General features: G+C 38.2%; 1 protein-coding gene across 1 annotated transcript in view; it reads left to right on the plus strand.

The window, feature by feature from the left end:
- Positions 1-1711: 1711 nt before the first annotated feature.
- Positions 1712-23678, plus strand: part of RNF11 (ring finger protein 11) — a 41209-nt gene continuing 19242 nt past the window's right edge. The window contains exon 1 of the mRNA XM_044238206.1: positions 1712-2277. Within this exon, the coding sequence (XP_044094141.1) occupies positions 2155-2277 (123 nt within the window). The 5' untranslated portion in view covers positions 1712-2154. The remainder of the gene's footprint in view (positions 2278-23678) is intronic.

Here is a 23678-nt window from a genome sequence, read left to right on the forward strand (position 1 = left end):
AGTCTATAAATGTTCTCTGGTCACATTTTTCATGGCAGTAGGTGGAGAATGGATTGATGGTGCAGAAGCAAAGGCTTCATTAAGAAGTTATTGTGAGAGTTCAGAGGAGACCAGGAAAATGACAAGGCTGGGGGAGAGGAAGAGGCAAATGCTGAAATTTTTCTCCCAGGGAATCCAATGATTTTACTTTTACTTTTACTTTTCCAGAGAATTAAGTAATGATTTTTGGGGACATATGAAAGATTCTAATACAAACACGGCATTAGTGATCCCATATGTAGGTGGGAGCTATTAATGGGAAGGAAGGTTAAGTCTTGCAGAAGAGAGAATGCAGCAAAAAGTTATATTTAATATGGGATATGAGTACATTTATGTAAGTAATTTTGTAAAATAGGGACTCCAAAGTTAAAGTACTCAAGCCCATACCGGTTTAACGGAGTCTTACCTCCAAAAATCATTTCTGATCCTCACCCAAATGGTCTAATCACTCTCCTTAGGGCTCTCTAAAAACCTCTGGGGGGAGGGAGGGGAGGAACTCATCTGTTACTTGTCTTCCCAGCTGGACTCTGGGCTCCATCAGAGACAAGCTGGATCTGGTAAACCAGTTTCCCTAGTGCCTAGCATAGGTCTTGTGAGGGGAGAAAAATAATCAGTAAATGGTGAATAAAAGAAAGGGAGTCCAGACCCACTTCTTGTCTTCTCGGAGCATTCTCATCTTTCTTGTTTCCTTCCTTTGCATATATTGCTTCTTGGGCTCTTTGTTCATTCAACCAAGTGATCCTAGTCTACCTTAGGCAATGTGTCAGGCCATGCACAGAGGAGGGACAGATGATTCAGCTTGATCAGGTTGTGACAGAAAAAAGCTCAGGGACTAAGAGCACAGAGAAGGTGGCTTACCCAGACTGGAGGGTTTGGGGAAACAAAGACGAGTTTAGGAAGGACACGTGGGAATAATGGTTAGCCTGATGAGAGGTAGAAGGTCCAGAGTGAAGGAGAATTGAGCTAAGATCAGAAAAAACAATATGGGTAAAGGCCTCAGCCAGTGGGAACAGTCTTCTAAGATAACCAAAAGTACTTTATTTTAGTTGACCTGGAGTTTAGAATATTTGAGGGGAAAATGGTGCTAATGAGTTAGGGAAAGTAGTCAGAGTTGTAAACCATATATGAATACTTAGTCATAGCAGTCATAACAGTTTTGGGAAGCCATTGATGGTTTTAAATGGGGGATTCGATTTATATTTTAAAAAGATTATTCACCTGTGCAAATAGTGGATTGATTCGTTAGTGAGCTTGGGTGTTTTTCTGAAAGAATAAAGGGGAAAAAGCCCTTTAACATTTTACCCAAGGGAGTGACACATTCAGAAAAGGGTTTATAAATAGATCACTTGGCAGAAGGCGGTGAGAAGACTGTCAGAACGGTGCACAGGTAAGAGCAAAGACAAGCGGGGAGGGAGAGAGAAGTGGAAGTGAGGAGGCACGGGAGACTGGAGAGGGATTTCTGAGACAGGTACCGTGCCAACTGTCAGAGAGAGAAGCAGAAACTGACGCGGCCCCAGGAACAGCTGCCGGAGGCGGGGAGGGGGGCGCGGCCGCGTAGCCGGAGCCGCCCACGGCTCCCGGCGCCGGGGGCGGGACCAGAGCACGCACGGCGGCGTGACGCAGGACCGCAGCTGGCCTCGTTCTGGCCGCCGCCGCCGCTTTGAGGCGGAGTAGGATGAGGCCCGCGGCCGAGGCTCCGGCGTCGGCAGGGGCAGCAGCAGCTGAGGCAGCAGCTGAGGCAGCCGCGACGGCCGCGCCCCCCCCTCCTGACCTGGATTAGGCCCAGCAGCTCTGTGGCCGCCGCCGCCCCGCGGGGGGGCGGGGTGGGGAAGTGCTTCGTCTCCCCGCCCCCCCCCCCCATTGCCGCCTCGTAAGAGGCAACCGCCGCGACCCCAGCGGAGCCCGCGGCCCAGCCTTGAGCCCCCAAGTCCGGGGGCTGGCATGAGTGGCCCTTCGGGGGCACCGGGGGGCGGGGGAAACGCCGTCGCCTGAGCCCCGGCCTGCTGTCCGACCCCACCTCGCTGACCGAGGCTGACCGAGGCTGACCGCGGAGCGTGCGAACGATCCCGCCACTGCTTTCTTCTTCCCGCAGATCACACATTCTAGCCCCGGAAGATGGGGAACTGCCTCAAATCCCCCACTTCGGATGACATCTCCCTGCTTCACGAGTCTCAGTCCGACCGGGCTAGTTTTGGCGAAGGGACGGAGCCGGATCAGGAGCCGCCGCCGCCATATCAGGTAGGGGAGGGTGTGTGTTGGGAGGAGGGGGTGCGAGGAGTAGTGGCAGCTCCCGGCCGAGGTTGAGGGGGCTTCGGGGCTATCACTGCTCTTGGCCTCGGCAGGGCCTGGCCTGGGGGGCGTCGACCCCCTTACAGCAGGGACTGAGGGTGATTGTTCCCCATTCCTAGAACAGGGGAGATCCTTCACCTCCCCTCAGAACGATGTGGGATGGTATTCTGTCTTTGAGTTCTGGGATTCTAGTATGTGAACATATCCTCTTGGCCAGTGACTGGTGGTTCGCTTGTGGAATTTGGGAATGACATTTTTCTGCCTTTAAGTCTAAATCGTGTAGTGAGCTGTGAGGTTTGGGGATGATTTCCTCATCGCGCCGCCAACTGGATTATGGGTTTTGGATAGGTGCTTGTCCCCCCACCCCATATATATTGTCATGTATGATCATCCTCCCCTCCCTCTCCCTGTACCCCGTGTGTTTATGTTAATTGGATCTGGTAGGTGTTCATTTCTCCTACATGAGAAAAGATCTTCAAGTGGTGATTTTAGTCCCAGCGACATCAAGAGTTGTTTATATGTATTTATTAATTTTAATCCCTCCTCCTTTTGCTCCACCCCTATGACACACCTTTTAAACGCGCTGATTCAATAAAACTCGAGTATCTTGAACTTCGGAAACCTTTAAACCTGACTTAAATGCCTTCTGTTACTCGTGGTTCTCCCTTTGTATCAAAGACTTGCTCCTAAACAATTTCATTGCTTTTTATGCTGCAGTCATGGGTCCTGTACATTTTTACATAATTAATAAGAAGCTAAGACCTCTTGAACTCAAAACAGATATGAAGATGTTATAATCCATAATATATATAAAAAACCTTTCCTTTACCTTTCAATTTTCAATGATACTGGTTAAAAACTTTTTTTCCAGAGGGGCTTTGATAGTTACGTGGCTTAATTATTTTCCTGAAGGGGGTTTAATTTTCTAACTGGGTAGTCTCCTTTGTTGTTCCATGTGGTGACATCATTATCTAGTGTTATTCTCATTTCTTTGTAAACCAGTGTCTCATCGCAATAGAAAAACCTGATCACATATGTTGGTTTTCTGAATAAAACCCTCAGGGTCCTTTCAGACATACCAATAAAGTTCAGTCTTAACTGTGGCCTACAGAAGCCTCCATGATTTATCTTTCATATTCTGTATTCCAGGCCTACCAAATAAACGAGTGTTCTCATATCTCTTTGCCTTTGCTCCAGCTGCTCCCTCTGCTAGGATCCCTTCCCCCAAGGTCGGCCAGGTGAACATCTAATCCTCTTTAAGGACTAGGCTTTCCTATCACCTCTCTCCCAAATCTCTATATTCTTCTCCTTCCCTCTGTAAGTCCATCATTCAGTTGTTCGTGTACCACCCCCCCCACACTTCCATAAGCCGCACATAGAACACTTGGGTGTTAGGTATGTTTCATCATTAAGGCATTTCCTTCTTCCTCCAGTGTAAGCTGCTTGCTGGGATGGACCTGTGTCACCTGTTATGCTGTTATGTCCCCAGTATCCGGCTCATAGTAAATACTTGGTAACTTTTAGGATAAATGAAGACTATAAGACCTTGAGAACAAGGACTGTGTCCTTAATGCTTCGTGAAATTATTGGCACTAAATGTTGAATGAATTAATGAATTTGAATTCAGTACCATATGTTTTAAGTTTACACACCTGTTTCTTCCAAAAATTGTCACAGGGGAAGTCTTTTCATCTTTCTGAATCTTTGAAGCAAGCAAATTGTTTATATTTCACTCTTCATTTCCCTCAAATACTATAGGACAATATGCTTATTTCAGTTTCATGAGCAAATTTTTTTAGAGGTAATGATTTTTATTTCAAAACCTCCTTCCGTGCCCCCTAATCCCTTTCCAGGCAAATTGAATATTTTAACTGCCCTTTTTCTGTTACCTTTATGATAATACAGTGTAAGGATAACTAGAATTTTTGGGAATTGTATTTGCTTTTTCTAGGAGGACCAGATGATAACGAGAATTTTTTTGGTATCATGAAGGAACATTTTTTTGAAACATATCTATTTGTGACAGTGGGAGTTTTTGTGGTTGCTCTTTCCTGAAGTGAATGACCTGGACACTGATAAGCAAATTTGGTATCAATTGAAAGAAAATTTTAAAAATGGTAGCATTAAAAGAAAAAGCTTCATCTCCTAATGACCCAGATACTGATAAGCACATTTGGTATCAGTTGAAAGAAAATTTTAAAAATGGGAACATTAAAAGAAAAAGCTTCATCTCCTCCCAAAGGAAATAAGATTTATCGAAATGATTAATTTAAATGATCTGAGAAACACCAGGGGAATAATCTCTATTTTCAGTGGACAGAAGTTAGCACTTTTTTATTCAAAAAAGTATATAATTAAAAGAGCTACAGGAATAATAGCTTATTTCTTTTTTTTTTTATTTTTTTTAATTTAATTTTATTTTTTTTTAAAGATTTTATTTATTTATTTGACAGACAGAGATCACAAGCAGGCAGAGAGGCAGGCAGGCAGAGAGAGGAGGAAGCAGGCTCCCCGCTGAGCAGAGAGCCCGATGTGGGACTCGATCCCAGGACCCTGAGATCATGACCTGAGCCACCCAGGCGCCCAATAGCTTATTTCTTTAAAGAATAGTCTCAACTGTGGTAGGATTTTTAAAAATTTCATAAAGGGAATAGCTGATTATAAAGGAACACACTTAGTATTTTTCTGTAGTGGGTAGTTAAAAGATGGCCTTTGTTTTTGTGTTGCATGATGTACATATATGCCAAGAGCTCTATATAGTAAACTTCTAAGTTCCAGTTATCTGACAGATAACTAGATTACAGGATCTGATAGATTTGTTTTAACTTACGCTTAAAACAGTCTAGATAACAGGCTGAGGGGTGCCTGGGTGGCTCAGTGGGTTAAAGCCTCTGCCCTTGGCTCAGGTCATGAATCCAGGGTCTTGGGATCAAGCCCCACATCGGGGCTCTCTGCTCAGCAGGGAGCCTGCATCCTCCTCTCTCTGCCTGCTTCTCTGCCTACTTGTGATCTCGGTCTGTCAAATAAATAAATAAAATCTTGAAAAAAAAAAAAAAAGTAAAACGCTGAGCCATTATGGTTAAAGTTTATAGGAAGTACCTGTTTTTTTCCTGTGTTTCGTCAGTATCCTCTTAACTGGTCTCAGGGTGTTCACCCTTACCTTCCTTATAGTCAGTTCTTTTTTTTTTTTTTTTTTTCTTCAAGATTTTATTTATTTATCTGTCGGGGGGAGGGGAGAGAGAGCGAGAGCACGCACAACCAGGGGGAGCTGCAGGCAGAGGGAGAAGCAAGCTCCCCGTTGAGCAGAGAGTCCAATGCAGGGCTCAATCCCAGGATCCTGGGATCATGACCTGAGCTGAAGGCAGACAATTAACCGACTGAGCCATCGAGGTGTTCCTATAAGGAATTTTTTTTTTTAAAGATTTTATTTATTTATTTGACAGAGAAGAGATCACAAGCAGGCAGAGAGGCAGGCAGAGAGAGAGAGAGAGAGAGGAAGGGAAGCAGGCCCCCTGCCGAGCAGAGAGCCCCATGCGGGACTCGATCCCAGGACCCTGAGATCATGACCTCAGCCGAAGGCAGTGGCCTAACCCACTGAGCCACCCAGGCGCCCCTTTATAGTCAGTTGTTAACGCAGCAGTCATTCTGGTAAAAGAGATCATGTCACTTAGCCTTCTGTGGATCTTCATTTCATGTGGATCCTCATTTCATTCACAGTAAAAGCCAAATTCCTTAGTGTCCCATAAACCCTACATAATCTTTATACCCCTACACATAACCTCTCTTGACCCATCTCTTACTATTCTTCCCCTGCTGGCAACCCTTTTAGTCTCTCTGGCCTACCTGTTCCTAGGATACTCCAGGACCTTTGCCCTGGTTGTTTTTATGCCTGGAGTAGTCTTCCCCAGGTATTACCATGGCTGACTCCCTTACTTCCTTCAAGTCTACTCAAATGACACCTTCATAAACCCTTTGTGAACACCCTATTTAAAATTACAACCTGCCCTAACACCCTGGAATTCTCCCTTACCCTGTTCTATTTTTTCCCCCATGGCATTTATCTCTTTCTAACAGTCTTTTTACTTATTATGTTCATTGCTTATTATCTGTCTTCTCCCACCAGGGCTCAGCTCCTTGAGGAAAGGAGTGTTTTTTTTTAAATTGTTGAATAGTACCTTGCACACATTAGACAGTTATTGGTTAAATGAATGGATTTCTTTTAAATGAATTAATATATTTGAGGCCAATGCAATTTAATGTTTTTTAAGAACTGCATATTCCTAGTGTCTTCTTTCCTTTAGTAGGGATCATTTTTAAGGAATCAATCCTAGAAAACAAATTTCAGTAATATTAATATAGGAATTGGTTTAAAATAATTATAAAATAATTTAGGTTTTTTTTTAAACTCTGTATATATAGTCTATAACAAAATGTTTATTTTATGAGAAAGTATTTGAATCTTTGTCCTTAAAGAAATGGGAGGGAAGAGGTTAGAGCTTTTTTTGAAGGTAAAAACAAAGAAATTGGGCACATCCTCTACTCTGTCCTTCCTGAATGTTTGAAAAGAATACAAAGGAAATCTGCCCATCAAGGGTAGTCTTACAGGGAAGATAAACCATGAAAGGCTGGAGGATGAAGGTCCATAAGAGGAAAGGCCAGTTGGTTACCCAGTGCTGAAAGAAATGTGTGAACAGGTTGAAGGACCTGAGTGGGGTACTGACACTCTAAGTCCCACCCCTCCCATTTGTCATAGGCTATTTCAAGAATAGCACTTTTTAAAAAAGAGCTTAATATTCATTGAACAGCAACAAAAGCCACTTTATAGTATTTCTGTGTACTGTATCTGTTTATATAAATACAAAGATTGGAATCTCAAGTTTTATAGTAACTATGTAGTTTGAGATTTACTGATCTCTTCCTCCTGTCCTATACTTTGTGATTAATTCATTTGGGATTTTGAAATCAAAAGAAGATAAGTTAATACAGCAGTGAGTGCAGGGGTAGCTCTGGTTTTGGAGTCAGATGGATCTGAGTTCAAATCCTGGTTGTCACTTACATGAAAAATACGAAGAATTTATCAGATTATGTTGTGTGTTGAGGAATTTCTTTCATGAATAACAAAACATTTTGGATATTTCAAATTGTGACTGAGTAAAGGTTCAAGGTTTCCTATAGAACTCATTAAAAGTAACCTTCCTTTAAGTCTAGAATGTAATAAAATACTTATTTTTAACTATTTAAAGCTGTAATAATAATACCTTGTTTTTTTTAATAACTGAAAAATTCGAGTATATGAAGTTTTTTTATGTATTACGTTTTCTCTGCTTTTTTGGTGGAAATTACTTCAATCCTTATTTTGCATATCTTCATCTTATTAAATTATTTAACTTAAAATTCCCTTTGTGTGAAATTTTATCCCTCCCCTCTTTATGTTCTGTCTTATCATAAAGGTGCAGATCAGGTCCAGCCTCTTTAATAAAGCCTCCCCTGGCCCTTTCTGTTATATTTTTGTTTGTAGTATTTATCTGGAATTCATATTGCATGACTAATTAGCTCTTAGTGCTTTAACAGTGATTTTTTTCCAGTGATTATTTTGAAGAAATTACAATTTCTTCAAAAATGAGAATGATGTGGGGGCTCTTGGTGGCTCAGTCACCTGAGCATCCAGCTCTTGATTCCTGCTCAGGTCACTTACTCAGAACTGTGAGAGTGAGCCCCACTACAGGCTATGTGCTTGGTAGGGAGTCTGCTTGAGATTCCCTCCCTTTGCCCCTCCCCCCACTCTTGGGTGTGCACTTTTTCATAAATAAATGAGTCTTTTTAAAAAACTAGAATAATGTCTTAAAAAGATATTTTAAAAATCTCTCAGTTGAATGTAATGGCATCCTACACATTGTAGATCCTAGTGCCTAACTTGGAACTGTGCCTTCTCCCTCTTACAGTTAGCACCGTGATTGAGGTCCTTATTACTTCTCATGGTAACTTAATTGATGTCTCCTCTCTTCCCTATTCATTTCATTCAGTTCTTGATAAATCTCTCCAGATCAGATCCTTTCCTTTTAATCCTTAATGATTCTTCATGACTTATTACTGAAGGTCTCTATATTAGCAATCAGAATCATGATCTGGCTACTTACATACTTCTACAGCTTTTTGTAGTCTTGTATACAACTTACACGCTAGTCAGATATATTATATATACCTTCTGCTCCAGCTCCGCCTTTGTTCTTCGTTCTCATTGCCCGGAATTCTTTTCCCATAATTGTTCCCAGTATAGGTTCAGAGTTTCAAGGTCCAGCTTCTATGCCATGACTCCATTTCTGATTTCCCCCAATTTGAATAACATAGTAATCTGAACTCCTTTAGCACTTTGTTTACCATTCTTAGGACACTTTACCCTTCCTGTTTGATTTTATTTATAACAATGTCATATCTCCTCTGCTAGGCTCCAACTCTGATGATTCAGCTTTGCATTGCTAGAATTATGCTTTTCACATAGCAGGCACTCAAATAGAATAAATGTGAAAATCAGTTAATTGCATTTTTCTGTAAGAGTGTGAAATTCTGTGGTTCTTCTTGCTTCTATATAAATTGTCCCAGAATGGTGGGGTTTTTGGTTCTTTTTTGTTCTATTACTTCTTATTTATAAAGTACATGAATTTTTTCATTTGCTTTTGGTTTGTGTTCTGTAGTTCAGCTTGCCTTGTTTTTGTTTTTTCTTATTTGTCACCATTGTTGCAGGGGTTTTATTTATACCTGAAACCCACTCTGGATGTCCTTTAATTAAGGCCGATTCTTTGCCATTAAGAATGTATGTACCATTAAGAGTAGGACAGTTTGTGTGTCAGTGTTTAATTCTAGAGCTAATTATAGGGTAACTTAAGAAGATAGGGGTAATGCGTTACTTGGTGCATAAGATCTGAGAAATTGACTTCCTTAAAATATTTTTTAGCTAATACTTTCTAGAAATCTCCATATTTTATTGTAAAATTTTGATCTATTAAAATCTTAATATAATACTTCGGGTAGAATGAAATTCTTTTTTTTTTTTTTTTTTAAGATCTTATTTGGCTTCTAAATAGAAAAACTGTCACAAAATGACTAGTGTAGGTTCTCTCTGACATTTTTCTTCAGCCTGTGCCACTTTTTCTCTTTTGTCTTCTGTCTTTACTGTGTCTTAGCCAAGTTAAATTCTGTAAATGAGGAGGGGAATGAAAGATCATTGTAAATAAATGTTACAAGTTATATTTGTCATCTTGCCTGGAGCCATTTTTTAATATAATTGTCTTCTATGTATAACCTTCCTTCAAGCAAATGATGTATTTCTGTCCTGTATTCAAATAGATTATTAAAAAATAGGCAGTAACAAGTAATTTATAGAAGTTGATTCCTTACCAGTAATAAATATTTATGATAATAGTATGCTCAGAATTCAGGATTTTTGTAATTGTGATATAAATGAAGTGGTGGAGATACTAAGGACTTAAAGTGGAAATGTGAATGAAAGATATAAGGAAAAACTGGCTAGTAGATAGCCAGAATCTGTGTTTTTGATGGCAAAAGAGATTGCTACATGTAATTGAAAAGTAAAGTGATAAGGGAGAATTAAATATATTCGACTCTTGGATAATCTGCCTGACCTTTTGATTTTGATATTCAGTTTGACTTTATGGTATGTTGCTTTTGAAGTCTTAAGAGTTCCTTATTTTAATGGATCAAGAATACTTTTTTTTTTAAAGACTTTATTTATTTTTTTGACAGACAGAGATCACAAGTAGGCAGAGAAGCAGGCAGAGAGGAGGAAGCAGGCTCCCTGCTGAGCAGAGAGCCTGATGCAGGGCTCCATCCCAGGACCCTGGGATCATGACCTGAGCCAAAGGCAGAGGCTTTAACCCACTGAGCCACCCAGCTCCCCCCCCACCGACGCCTTTTTTTAAGATTTTATTTATTTATTTGACAGACAGAGATCACAAGTAGGCAGAGAGCCAGGCAGAGAGAGAGAGGGAGAAGCAGGCTCCCCTCTGAGCAGAGAGCCTGATGCAGGCCTTGATCCTGGGACCCTGAGAACATGACCTGAGTCAAAGGCAGAGGCTTAACCCACTGAGCCACCCATGTGCCCAAGAATACTTTTGAGTTCAGTTCGATATGAATGCACATATATCTATCCTATAATAATATAGCCAACCTGGAGTGTGCTCCCAGAGGCCAGTTGAGTAATTATCTTGTAACTTAATCCAGAGAGCATACAGTAAATTAACTAAGGTATATGAAAGTGTGGGAATGAAGAAAACAATTCTCCAGATATATTTGTTACTTAATTTATTGAAAATTTTCTGAATCCTTATGGAACTGAATGGCTTTAAGAAGAGTGAAACTTTTATAACTGACACAGTAAGTTAAAATGACATGTAATTTTTTATGACTTTATTATTTGTGGGGGGAAAAGCAGTTTATCATAAACTGAGTAAGTAAGGCTTTAGGATAGAAACCTGGATCCTCCATAACCATTTTCTTCTATCAATCAGCAAGTTTATATTAGGCACCCAGGGGAAAGGAAAACAAGCCCTTTACCCCTAAGGAGCTACCATTTTAGTTAAGGGGATGAGATTAATGTATATGCATGAACTGTTTATTAGTTTGGTATGAAATGGTATATAATTAAGTATTAAATTGCTATAGACTTTTGAAGTTGGGATCAGTTTGTGACAGGGCAGTGAATCAGATTTACTTTTTAGCTTCTGAAGACTAAGTGAAGTCGTACATGAACATCAGTGTAAGAACGGAATAAAAGCAAAAGAGCTTGCCCTGATTAAACTATGAGTGGGGGAGCTTAGAGCCAAAATAGTAATCAGTAAGTGAACATGAATTTTGAGTTTTATAATCTTGTACATTGAAGTGTAGTAATATATGTGTGTGTAAACAAACCTTACTGATTATGTACAATGAAGGGTATATCTTTAACACTATAACTAGAAGTAGCTTAACTATATAGCCCAGTGATTATATTATAATCACAATCAAGATATAGCCAATTTCCAACCCCCAAAGTCCTTCCTCAAATGTCCTTCAACAGTCAGTACCCTGTCCCCAAAGATAATCACTGCTCTGACCTTATCACCATACTTGTTTTGCCTTGTTTTGAACTTAAATGAATTTCACAAAATGTTGGAATATTTATGTTTATGTAGCAGTAGTTTGTTTTTCATTGCTGTACAGTATTCAATTGTATAGATACCCATTTAACTTTTTTTTCCTAATTTTTCTAATGCTGTCTACTATTGATGTATACTGGCTTCTTTTAGCTTTTGGTTGTATAAATCTGCTTTGACCATTCTTTTTATGTACATATCATACACACTACTTATTTTGGGTACATGGTTTTTCCCACAACATTTAATTACCGAAATTCTCAAAAATAAAGAGAAATTGACAGAATTTTTTGAACATCCATATTTCTGTGACTTAGATTCTATACATTTTGCTGTATTTGGTTTAACACCTTATCAGTCCATCTTATTTGTTGATGTATTTCAAAATAAATTGACAGTTTTCCAAAGTGGTTCCAGCAGCTTATACTCCTATCAGCTATGTAGTTCTATTTGCTCTGCATCCATACTAACACCTAGTATTTCTACATCTATACTAACACTTGGCATTGTAGTCTATTTTATGTTAGACATTTTGATAAATGTTTAGAAGTCTTTCATTGTGTTTTTTTTTTTTTTATGATTTTATTTATTTGAGAGAGAGCACGAGTAGGGAGGAAGGGTAAAGGGAGAGGGAGAGGCAGGCTCCATGCTCAGCAGGGAACGTGATGAGGAACCCCGTCTCAGGACCCTGGGATCACAGCCTGAGCCTAAGACAAGACACTTTACCGACAGCCACCCAGGCACCCTCCTTGTGATTTTAACTTGCATTTCCCTCAAGGGAATGCATACCAATGTGCATACTAGTATATGGTCTTTTGTGACTGGCCTCTTTCACTTAGCATAATGTTTTCAGAATTCATCTGTGTTGTAGCATGTATTAGGACTTCATTCCTTTTTATTGTGAAATAGTCCATTGTCTAATCTGCCACATTTTGTTTAGCCATTGTTCAGTTAATGAACATTTGGGTTTCTGCTTTTTGGCTGTTAGAATGCTGCTATGAACATTTGCGTACAAGTTTTTATGTGGCTGTGTTTTCATTTCTCTTTGGTATACACCTACTAGTGGAATTGCCATGTCATGTAATTCCATGTTTAACCTTTTGAGGAACTACCAAACTATTTCGAAATCTCACCATTTTACACTCCCACCCCCAGTGCATAGGAGTTGCAATTTCTGTACATTGGTTGCCAGATCTTATTATCTTTTTTATTATAGCCATCTTAGTGGCTACAAAGTGGTATCTCATTGTGGTTTTGATTGCATTTCCCTAAAGACTAACAGTGTTGAGCATCTTTTCATGTGCTGGTTGGCCATTTGTGTATCTGCTCTGGAGAGCTATCTATTCAAATCCTTTACCTGTTTTTAATTGAGCTGTCTTTATTATTGAGTTGCAAGAGTTCTTTATCTATTCTAGTCCCATGTAAGGTATGACTTGCAAAAGTTTTCTCCCCTTTTATGTTTTTTGTTTGTTTGTTTTTTTACTTTTTCGGTGGTGTTATTTGAAGCACAGAAGTTATCTTATGAAGTCCAATTTATTCTTCTGTTGTTTTGAGTTTTTGATGTTGTGTCTAAAAAAAAAAAAGTTTTGCCTGACCCACAGTCACAAAGATTTACTCTTGTGTTTTATTTCTGGTTCTCACATTTTAGGTACAGATTCATTTTGAGTTAAATTTTTTTTTAAGATTTTATTTATTTATCTGACAGATCATAAGTAGGCAGAGAGGCAGGCAGAGAGAGAGGGGAAAGCAGGCTCCCTGCTGAGCAGAGAGCCCAATGTGATGTGGGGCTTGATCCCAGGACCCTGGAATCATGACCTGAGCGGAAGACAGAGGCTTAACCCACTGAGCCACCCAGGTGCTCCCATTTTGAGTGAATTTTTATGTAAGGCCCAAATTTAATTCTTTTGCAAGTGACTGTCCTATTGTTATAGCACCATTTGTTGAAAAGAACATTCTTTCCCCATTGTCTTGGCATTCCTGCCTGAAATCAATCATCCATTAATGCAAGGGTTTATTTCTGGACTCTTCAGTTATGTTCCATTGATTTTTATGTCTATCCTTAATGCTAGTACTACACTAATTCTGTAATAAGTTTTGAAATCAGAAGTGTGAATTTTCCAACTTTGTTCTTATTCAACATTGTTTTGAATATTCTTGGTCCCTTTTAATTCCATATGAATTTTAGAATCAGCTGTCATTTTCTGTCAATAAGCTAGCTGGCATTTTGATGTGACCACTTGAACCTTTTTTTTGTTTTGTTTTGTTTTTAAATGAACTGACATTGAAACATCATTATCTTCCAAAGTCCATAGTTTGTATTAGGGTTTGCTCTTTGTGTACACTCTGAGTTTGAATAAAGGTATAATGAGATAGATCCACCATTATAGATAGCATCATTCAGAATAGTTTCCCTGGCCTAAAAATCCTCTGTGCTTTACCTTTTCATTCCTCCCTCCTCCTAACCCCTGGAAACTACTGATCATTATATTGTCATCATAGATTTGACTTTTCCAGAATGTCATGTAATTGGAATCCTACAGCATGGGGCCTTTACAGATTGTCACGTTTCATTTAGTAATATGCAGTTAAGGTTCCTCTGTGTCTACCCCTGGTGTGATAGCTCATTTCTTTTTGGCACTGGATAGTATTCTGTGGTCTTGATATACCACAGTTTATCCTTTCACCCACTAAAAGACATCTTGGTTGCTTTCAAATTTGGGCACTTATGAATAAAGCTGCCCTGAACATCCACTTGTAGGTTTTTGGGTGGACAGAAGTTTTCACCTCCTTGCAGTAAATACCATGGAACACAGTTGCTAGATCGGTTGTCGTACGAGTTTGTTTAGTTTTGGAGGAAACTGCCAAATTGTCTTAGAGTACCTGTGCCACATTATATTCCCACCAGTGGTGAGTAAGATTTCTTGTTGCTCCACATTGATACTGTCAGTGTTTCGGATTTTCCCATTCTAATAGGTGTATAAGGGTATGTTTTATTGGTTTTAATTTGCAGTTCATAGTGCCTCTTGGTGTCTTCCTCCTCCACTTTAGGTGGAGTGGGATGGCAAGAAGGAGATGAGGTTACATATTTCCCTTCTTCCATGTAATAGGCTAAAGCATTTGGATTTGAGTATTTCCATTTGTTCAGATAGGTTAGACTCTGGTAAAACCTCTGGCAAAAGTTTCTCCTGAGTGCAGGCCTCCTTTTCCCTCCCCCTGTTAGAAGCATGAGGGGATTTTTCTCCTGATATGTACTGTGAGGACTGGTAGAGCTCTTGAAGATAGAAGTGGTGCTAGATAGAGGTGAAGATAGAATTGGCGGTAGAGCTCTTGAAGATAGAGGTAGTGACACTCAGTCTTAACTCAGTCTTTTCCACATTGAGCCTCCAGCTGTCTGTCAGTTACAGTGCAGGTTTTCCTACCCCAGCACTGGTTCTGCTCATGGGTTTCTGCTCTGGTAAGTTTCGATTTTCTGTATCCACTTGTCTGTTTCTCCCAATTTTGGGGTCAGCAGTTTGCCCTGTGACCTCACGTCTGTGACAGATAAAGAAAGAGTTGTTTATTTTTCAATTTGTTCAAATTTGTTGTTGTTGTTGGAGTGATGTGGCAGTGGCGGTTTGTAAGCTCCTTGCATGCCAGACCAGCACCTAGACTTTCTTAATTTTCATAATCTATGAAAGTGAATATTATTCCATCTTCTAAATAAGAAACAGCCCTAGCAGCAGAGCCAGGCACCTGTGAGATTTGAGCTTTAGACAGTAGAGGTATTTGTACATCATGGCAAAGGAGCAGTGGAAGAATGAAGATGTAATAACACCAGGTTTGGCTCAAAGGCAATCATAATATCATGGGAGTCCATTTCTAGTAAAGTTAACCTGTCTGGAGAATGGGATATTGGAATGAAGTGGCTTTAACAGTGATAGTTGAGGTAATGAGACTCCTTTATAATGAAGTGAGTCTTCTAAAGATATTTTGTAAATCCTATAAAGGTAGGTTTCATATAGCACAACAGTGTTCTGCTAAATTGACAAAAATACCCCTGTGCTTAACATCTATTTTATCATTTGAGGATAAGCACCCCTGCCAACTCAGTGCAGTATTGAAGGTAGCAAAGTGTGTTTTGGTGTTTAAATGTGTTTTCTATCAATTGATGATTTCCCCTTCCTATCTAACCTTTCTCAACCAAATCAATGTAAGAAATGGCATATTCATCATCAATTGGCATTAAGGTACTAGCTCCTGTCTATTAATTAAGGCTAATTGCAGTATAGTGTGGATGTATTTCATTTAGTGTTACCTCCACTAGTCATTTGTATCCTGGCTTTTATTGTATTTTTTTTATAAAATTTTTTAAAAAAGATTTTATTTATTATTTGACAGAGAGACAGCAAGAAAGGGAACACAAGCAGGGAAAGTGAGAGAGGAAGAAGCAGGCTTCCTGCTAAGCAGGGAGCCTGATGCCAGGCTCCATCCCAGGATCCTGAGATCCTGAGATCATGACCTGAGCCATCCAGGTGCCTCTATTGTGGTATTTTTTTAAATATGGAAGTAATAGAAGTAGATTTGGAGCAAAATGACCTCTGAAGCTATAGGAATGAAATAGTCTATTCAGAGTAATGGAAGAGCAGGTAGGTTCAGAAAACAGGTCTCTCAAAAGTAAAATAGGAGATGGGGTAGTAAAATCACACACAAGAATGTAATGGATGCAATTGTAGGAAGTATAATTGCAGTTAGATTTGTGGATTGACTAGTTTAAACAGGGATTTATTTTGGATAAGTTGGGGGTAGAAAACCTTCTACAATGAATACATTATACAGTTTTAGCATTTTCATCAACACTTTTTTGTTCTAGTATACTTACCAAAGGTAATAACAGTGTCTTAATGAGACTAATTCTCAACTGGGTCCTTTTTCAAACTTCACTACTCTCCCTTTCATTGTCACTCCTTCCCCATAAATCACTGAAATACTGACTTCAGAGCAGACTTTCATCTCATTTTATTGATTCAAAATAATTAGATTAGTTTATTATACTCCGGAAATAATAGAGGAGTGTCTCCAGAGTGGAATTTTGTAGAACATTTGTTACTGGGTGAAGCCTATTCTAATTTTAATTCTTGCACCTGCTTATTATCATTTTTTCCCCTCATTTTCTTTTCCCACTGTCAGATTGTTCTTCATCTGCTGTTAATGCATCTGCGCTTGCTGTACCTCTCATTCTGCTTATTGAAAAACCGGATAATCAAGCTTGTCATAATATTTCCTAGCAGCTGCCAATAGAAAGATCCCAAATGCAGTACCTATGACTAAAACAGCATTTTTATTTGTGAATAAAGCATTTGGGATTTGGATACGTGTTACCTTTTTTAAAATTTATTTTTAAGATTTCCTTGGCTCAAATTTGCTTAAATAAATCAGTGTTAGCATGAATTTCACATGCATATGAGAGTAGAAAAACTGAAACGAGGAAGAATCCTTAAATATTGAGGTACTTATCAGTGTTTCATTTTTCACATATGCCCCTCCCTCTCTCTTCTTTACACCTGTCTTTCATTATCTAGAATTTTCTCTCCCTAGATTGTATTTCTTAAAGTGTTTTTTATTTATCCCTTAAAACATGCTTTAATTAGCTATGCCTTTTTATAAGCTCTAAATTCTTAAGCTCATTGTAATCTTCAAACTGATGAATACTTACCCTTAGGTTCCACCTATAAGGTCCTGGATAGAACTATAAGGTCCTGGATAGAACTGCATTTTAAGATAACTGATTTCCTTGGTAATCTTATGTATTTATTCAAAAACACTATCTGAGAAATGGTCCGTAACTTTCACCAGACTGTCAAAGTTTTCTTTGCCACAAAGACAGTTAAGAATCCCTGAGAGGCAGTCTCTAGTTGCAAGTCATGAGCTCGTATCACTGCTGCCAGAAACCACAAAGCCTTTGGGGTTTGAGCCACAGAGTTCTGATATGTGTGTGGTATAGGAATTCGGTTAAATTTTGTTGTTGCAACACTGTTAGGTAAATTGTCAGACCTCATTTATGAAATGAGTCCATTTAAAAATAGCTGAAATTCTGAAATCTATTGAAAATCAACTTGAAGTATAATTTTTTAAGTCATGAATGAAAATTTTTAATATCACAAGGAAAATGGCAGCATCATAATTTCAAAACAATTGCCACGATTATGGGCTTTAAACATTTCTTGGCACCTCAATAAAAAGTACATTTTATATCGTGCTTCTGTTTATAAAAACAGAAACAAAGTTCATAAAACAGTGTTGACCCTTTCATATATTCTATATACTTTATTTCATCTTCTAAAAAGTCCTTTGATCTCTAAAACTGATTTTATAACTCCCAGTAGATTTTGACTGTTTAGAAAACATTCCAAGATGTAAAGCCAAAAAGATAAGATTGTGAAATACATTAAAATATTTTGCATGTCTAGCATCTCAAACAGGATCTCTTAGGAATTCAAACATGGTCTGTTTGTAAAGCAGATTTTAGAGAAGTGGGTACACGTTTGCACCCTGGATGTAGTCATTAAGCTCCTTGGTGCTTGATCCTTTATGTTTATTATCGTTGTTAAGGATTTTGTACTTTATCATAAAGCAGTGGAAAACTAGCCACTAAAGGATTTTAAATGGGGTTATGGGTCAGATGATTATGTAAATTAGATTTGTATTTGAAAGATCTCTGAAAACAAATAGGAAGAGGATAGTAGACAAGGAAGACTAGTTAGGAAGCCCCTGTATTAGCTGATAATTATTGGGTAGGGTGTTGGCAATAGAGATGAAGAGTTATGAATGAATAATGTTGATAGTTAAGAAAAAGCAATTTAGTAATGGATTATATGGAAAGAATGTAGCCAGAATATTAGGATATAGGAAGAGCAAGAACAGGATGTATTGGGAGAAGACTGGATGTGAAGGGCTATAGGAATAGGGCAATAATGGAATGTGGAATTGAAGGAGATAAGTTTGTTTTAATGAGAAGGAATTGATCATATTTATAACCTGATGGGAAGGATCTAGTGAAAAGAGGTTGAATAGGGAAAGCAGCAAAAACCTACAGTGTAAGTTTTCAGAGAAGGTGGAAGCGCATAGAATCCACATAAAGATAGAAGAATCGGCCTACACAAAAGAAAACAATTATGTTTTTATGATATAAATTTATAATTATAATTAAAATTATATTTTAATAATTAAATGATACATTCATTTATTCAAATTCTGTTAGAGTATAGATGAAACATCTTATTTATGTTTTGTAGCCGCTCAGTTCCATATCCCATAGGCGGTTAATGTTTTTTGTGGATCCAAGAGATTTATACACATACAAGCAGATACAGGAAGGGCTCCTTCCTGACCTCCCTTTACACAGAAAGCCTACTACATACACAATTCTGCACCTTGCTTTTTTCCATCCTTGTCAGTATATGAAAAGCTTTATTCTTCTCTAGGGCTGAATTAATTGTATGTAATGTATTTAACCAGTTCCCTATTTGGACATTTAGGTTGTTACTGTACTTTTGATAGTACTTCTATTTTTAACAAGATGGAAAGACTAACTGAAGGTAGGTACACATGTGGGCAGGGGTGTAAGTTTGATTCTGGGACATCTAAGGGACCTCAGTGATTTGAGTGCAGAATGAGGTGGTCTATTTGGGGACCAGCAAATAGAAATGGAATATTTAGGGTTAAAGAGCTGATGTGTGGAGATTTATATTTGGTCAAATGAGCAGGAATTCATTTAGGGAAATATGATCCAGTCATGGAGGTGGAGGAGTCACTGAATTAGAGTTGGAGACAACAGCCAGGAAAATTCCTGAAAAGTACATGTTTTGTCAATTGAAATTCACTTTCAGAAGTTAGCTTTAATAGAGAATTAGGACTACTATTGGTAGCTTCAAATGGGAACTCTCCATTCACTGTTAAATGGATCTAGCCCATCTAGAGGGTAAGAACTGTTTTGGGTTCTTAAAACTAAAAGCCGTTACTGCCTAATTTGCTAAGCATTTCAGTTTTCTACTGTTTTTCAGTTCTAGACTAGTAATTTTAATCTAGAATAGAAACATTGATTAAGCCTAAATTATTATTTGTTTGCAAAGTGACTGAAGACACCTTCAAAGTGGTTATAATTTTTTCAGCAACTTCAAGGTATCTGTGATGTCATTCATACTGGTGGATACCAAGTATAAGATAAAAACATGAAACGGTACAAAGTCATAGGTATGGTGCTAGAGGAGGATTGAAGTAGGAGAGGGAACTTGGTTAGTTGTTTCAGAGGGCTTCCGGAGTGTTCAATTCTCAAATAAAGACTTTGCTTACTTCATTATTTGAATTTTCCCTCTTATTATTTCAAATGGTTTTTCTCTTTCTATGGTAACCGTCTTAAGCCCATGTGTTTCTTAATCCTTGCACTGTCTGCAATCCAAATATTTAAGAACATTTGATGTCCCCTACTTTTGGAAATTTGAATGGATACGACAAGGTCACACAGAGCTCTTTTGTAACACCAGACTGAACCAAATTTTTCTCACTTACAGTACACAGCATATGTATGTACCTATCTCCAGTTAGTCTTTCTTGTTAAAATAGAGGTGCTCTCAAAAGTACAAGTCATTGTGAAACCAGAGAGGGAGGTAAGCTGTAAGAGACTCTTAATCTCAGGAAATAAACTGAGAGTTGCTGGGGTGGTTAGGGGTGTGAGAGGGATGGGGTGGCCGGGTGATGGATGTTGGGGAGGGTATGTGCTGTGAATTGTGTAGGACTAAAGAATCACAGACCTATACCCATGAAACAAATAACACATTATATGTTAATTTTTAAAAAGGAAAAAAATACAAGTCATTGGATTTCATTACATTCTAAACCAAGAGTGGTTTGTGAACTGAAAATATTTTGAAGTTTGTTAAACGATGCTTTTTCTTTTGTAGTTTTATACTTTAAGTGTAAAAAAACAAAATTAATTTCCACCGATTCATATACCTTTGCATCCCAAGATGCATTGTTGAAACAAAATATTGTTTAGGTAATATTCATACTGTACATGCAAGGAACTCTCAAATATATATTTGACTGATTCACTATTTATATCTTAATAAAATGGGATTAATACATGCTACAGTGCAGATGAACCTTGAATGCATTATTCTAAGTGAAAGAAGCCAGACCCAAAAAGGTCACATATTCTGTGATTCCATTTATGCTATATATAGAATAGTCAAGTCCATAGAAGTAGATGGTGGCCCTGTGGCAGGGGAGAAGGGGGAATGGGTGGTACTACCTAATGGGTACAGAGTTTTATTTGGGGGTGATTATAGTATTTTTGAAGTAGATAAAGGTAGTGGATGCACAGCAGTGTTGATGTACTAAAGGTTACAGAACTGTTCTCTTTAAATTAATGGTTAATTTTATGTTATGAGAGTTCACCTCCATTTTTAAAAAGTAGAATTAGACTACACTGTATACAAGTCATATTCTTAGCAGAATTAGATATACCTTATGAACTGTCTCTGTTTTGCTTTCACTTTCTTTTCAGCTTAAAAATTGGATTTTTTTTAAAATTTTAATTTATTTAATCCCTACACCCAATATGGGTCTTGAACTCATGACCTCAAGATGAAGAGTTGCATGCTCCCCTGACTGAACCAGCCAGGCACCCCTGTATTTTTTTACTTACTTTTTAAAATTTATCATTTTATTTAAATTTAAATTCAGTTAATTAACATGATGTATTGGTTTCAGAGGTAGAAGTCAGTGATTCATCAGTCTTATATAATACCAAGTGTTCATTACATCGCATGCCCTCCTTAATGTCTGTCACCCAGTTACCGTATCCCCTCACCTCCCTCCCCTTCAGCAACCCTCAGTTTGTTCCCTATAATTAAGAGTCTCTTATAGTTTGTGTCCCTCTCTAGTTTCGGCTTGATTTATTTTTCCTTCTCTTCCCCTATGATCTTGTTTTGTTTCTTAAATTCCACATATGACTGAGATCATATGGTAATTGTCTTTCTCTGACTTCACTTAGCATAGTACCCTCTAGTTCCATCCATGTTGTTGCAAATGGCAAGATTTCATTCTGTGTGATGGCTGAGTAGTATTCCATTGTATATACATAGCACACCTTTTTTTTTTTTTAATTTTTAAGATTTTATTCATTTGAGAGAGCAAGATCATGAGCAGGGGAATGGGTAGAGGGAGAAGCAGACTCCTCCCCACTGAGCAGGGAGCCTTTTTGCAAGATTCAGTCCCAGGACCCTGGGATCATGACCTGAGCCAAAGACAGACACTTAACCTACTCACCCACCCACGCCACCCAGGCACCCATATACCACATCTTCTTTATCCACACTCATCTGTCGATAGATATCTGGGCTCTTTCCATAAGTTTGTCTGTTGTGGACATTGCCGCTATAAACATTGGGGTGCATGTGCTCCTTCAGATCACTACATTCATATCTTCGTAAATACCCAGAAGTGCGATTGCAGGGTCATAGCGTAGTTCTGTTTTCAACTTTTTGAGGAACCTCCACACTGTTTTCCAGAGTGGCTGCACCAGCGTGTGTTCCCACCAACAGTGTAGGAGGGTTCACCTTTCCCTGCATCCTCACCAGTAACCATCGTTTCCTGATTTGTTAATTTTAGCCATTCTGACTGATGTGAGGTGGTATCTCATTGTGATTTTGATTTGTATTTCCCTGATGCCAAGGGATGTTGAGCATTTTTTCATTTGTTGGCAATTTGGATGTCTTCTTTGGAGAAATGTCTGTTCATGTCTTCTCATTTCTTGACTAGATCTGTTTTTTTTGGATGTTGAGTTTGATAAGTTCTTTATAGATCCTAGATACTAAACCTTTATCTGATAAGATAGTTGCATATATCTTCATATATCTTCTCCAATTCCATAGATTGCCTTTTGGTTTTGTTGACTGTTTCTCTCCTTTGCTGTGCAAAAGCTTTTTATCTTGATGGATTTCCAACAGCTCATTTTTGCCTTTGTTTCCCTTGTCTTTGGAGATGTGTCTAGCCAGGAGTTGCTGCAGCCACTACAGAGAGATTGTTGCCTGTGTTCTTTTCTAGGATTTTGATGGATTCCTGTCTCACATTTAGGTCTTTCATCCATTTTGAGTCTATTTTTGTGTATGTTGTAAGGAAACAGTCCAGTTTCATTCTTTTGCATGTGGCTTTTCAATTTTCCCAACATCATTTGTTGAAGAGAATATTTTTTCCCCCCATTGGACATTATTTCCTGTTTTATCGAAGATTAGTTGACCATAGAATTGAGAGTCCATTTCTGGGTTCTCTATTCTGTTCCATTGATCTATGTGTCTGTTTTTGTGCCAGTATCATACTGTCTTGATGACTACAGCTTTGTAATAGAGCTTGAAGTCTGGAATTGTGATGGCACCAGCTTTGGTTTTCTTTTTCAACATTCCTTTGGCTATTCAGGGTATTTTCTGGTTCCATACAAATTGTAGGATTATTCCAGCTTTGTGAAAAAAGTTGATGGTATTTTGGTAGGGATTGCATTGAATTTGTAGATTGCTCTAGGTGGTATAGATATTTTAACAATATTTGTTCTTCTAATCCATGAGCACGGAATGTTTTTCTATTTCTTTGGGTCTTCCTCAATTTTTTTCATGAGTATTCTATAGTTTTCTAAGTACAAATCCTTTGCCTCTTTGGTTAGGTTTATTCCTAGGTATGTTATGGTTTTGGGTTCAGTTGTAAATGGAATCGACTCCTTAATGTCTTCTGTCTCATTGTTAGTGTATAGAAATGCAATTGATTTCTATGTATTGATTTTGTATCCCATCAGCCTTCCCTATAAATTGGATGTTTTAGTGATAACTTAAAATCAGCTGTTTACTTAATGATACCAACTTTATAAAGTTTTCATTTTATAATTGCAAATTGAATATGATTACATTGAAATAAAAATTAACTCATATTTTCAGTACTCTAATGCAACCATAATTAACATTTCAGTGTGTATATATGAGTTTTTCAAATACAGATTTTTAATGTATTCATAATAGCACTCTAATATTTTTGCATCCTTTTACTTTTTATTACTTTATAAGCAGCTTCTCACCTTGCCACAGTCTTTAGAGCTCTAGTTTTTGTTTTTTTTCTGTTTTCTGTTTTTTGTTTTTTTTAAGATTTTATTTATTTGAAAGAGAGAGAGAATGAGGACGA

The sequence above is a fragment of the Neovison vison genome, chromosome 2 (genome assembly GCF_020171115.1).
Source record: "Neovison vison isolate M4711 chromosome 2, ASM_NN_V1, whole genome shotgun sequence".
Classification (NCBI taxonomy): Eukaryota; Metazoa; Chordata; class Mammalia; order Carnivora; family Mustelidae; genus Neogale; species Neogale vison.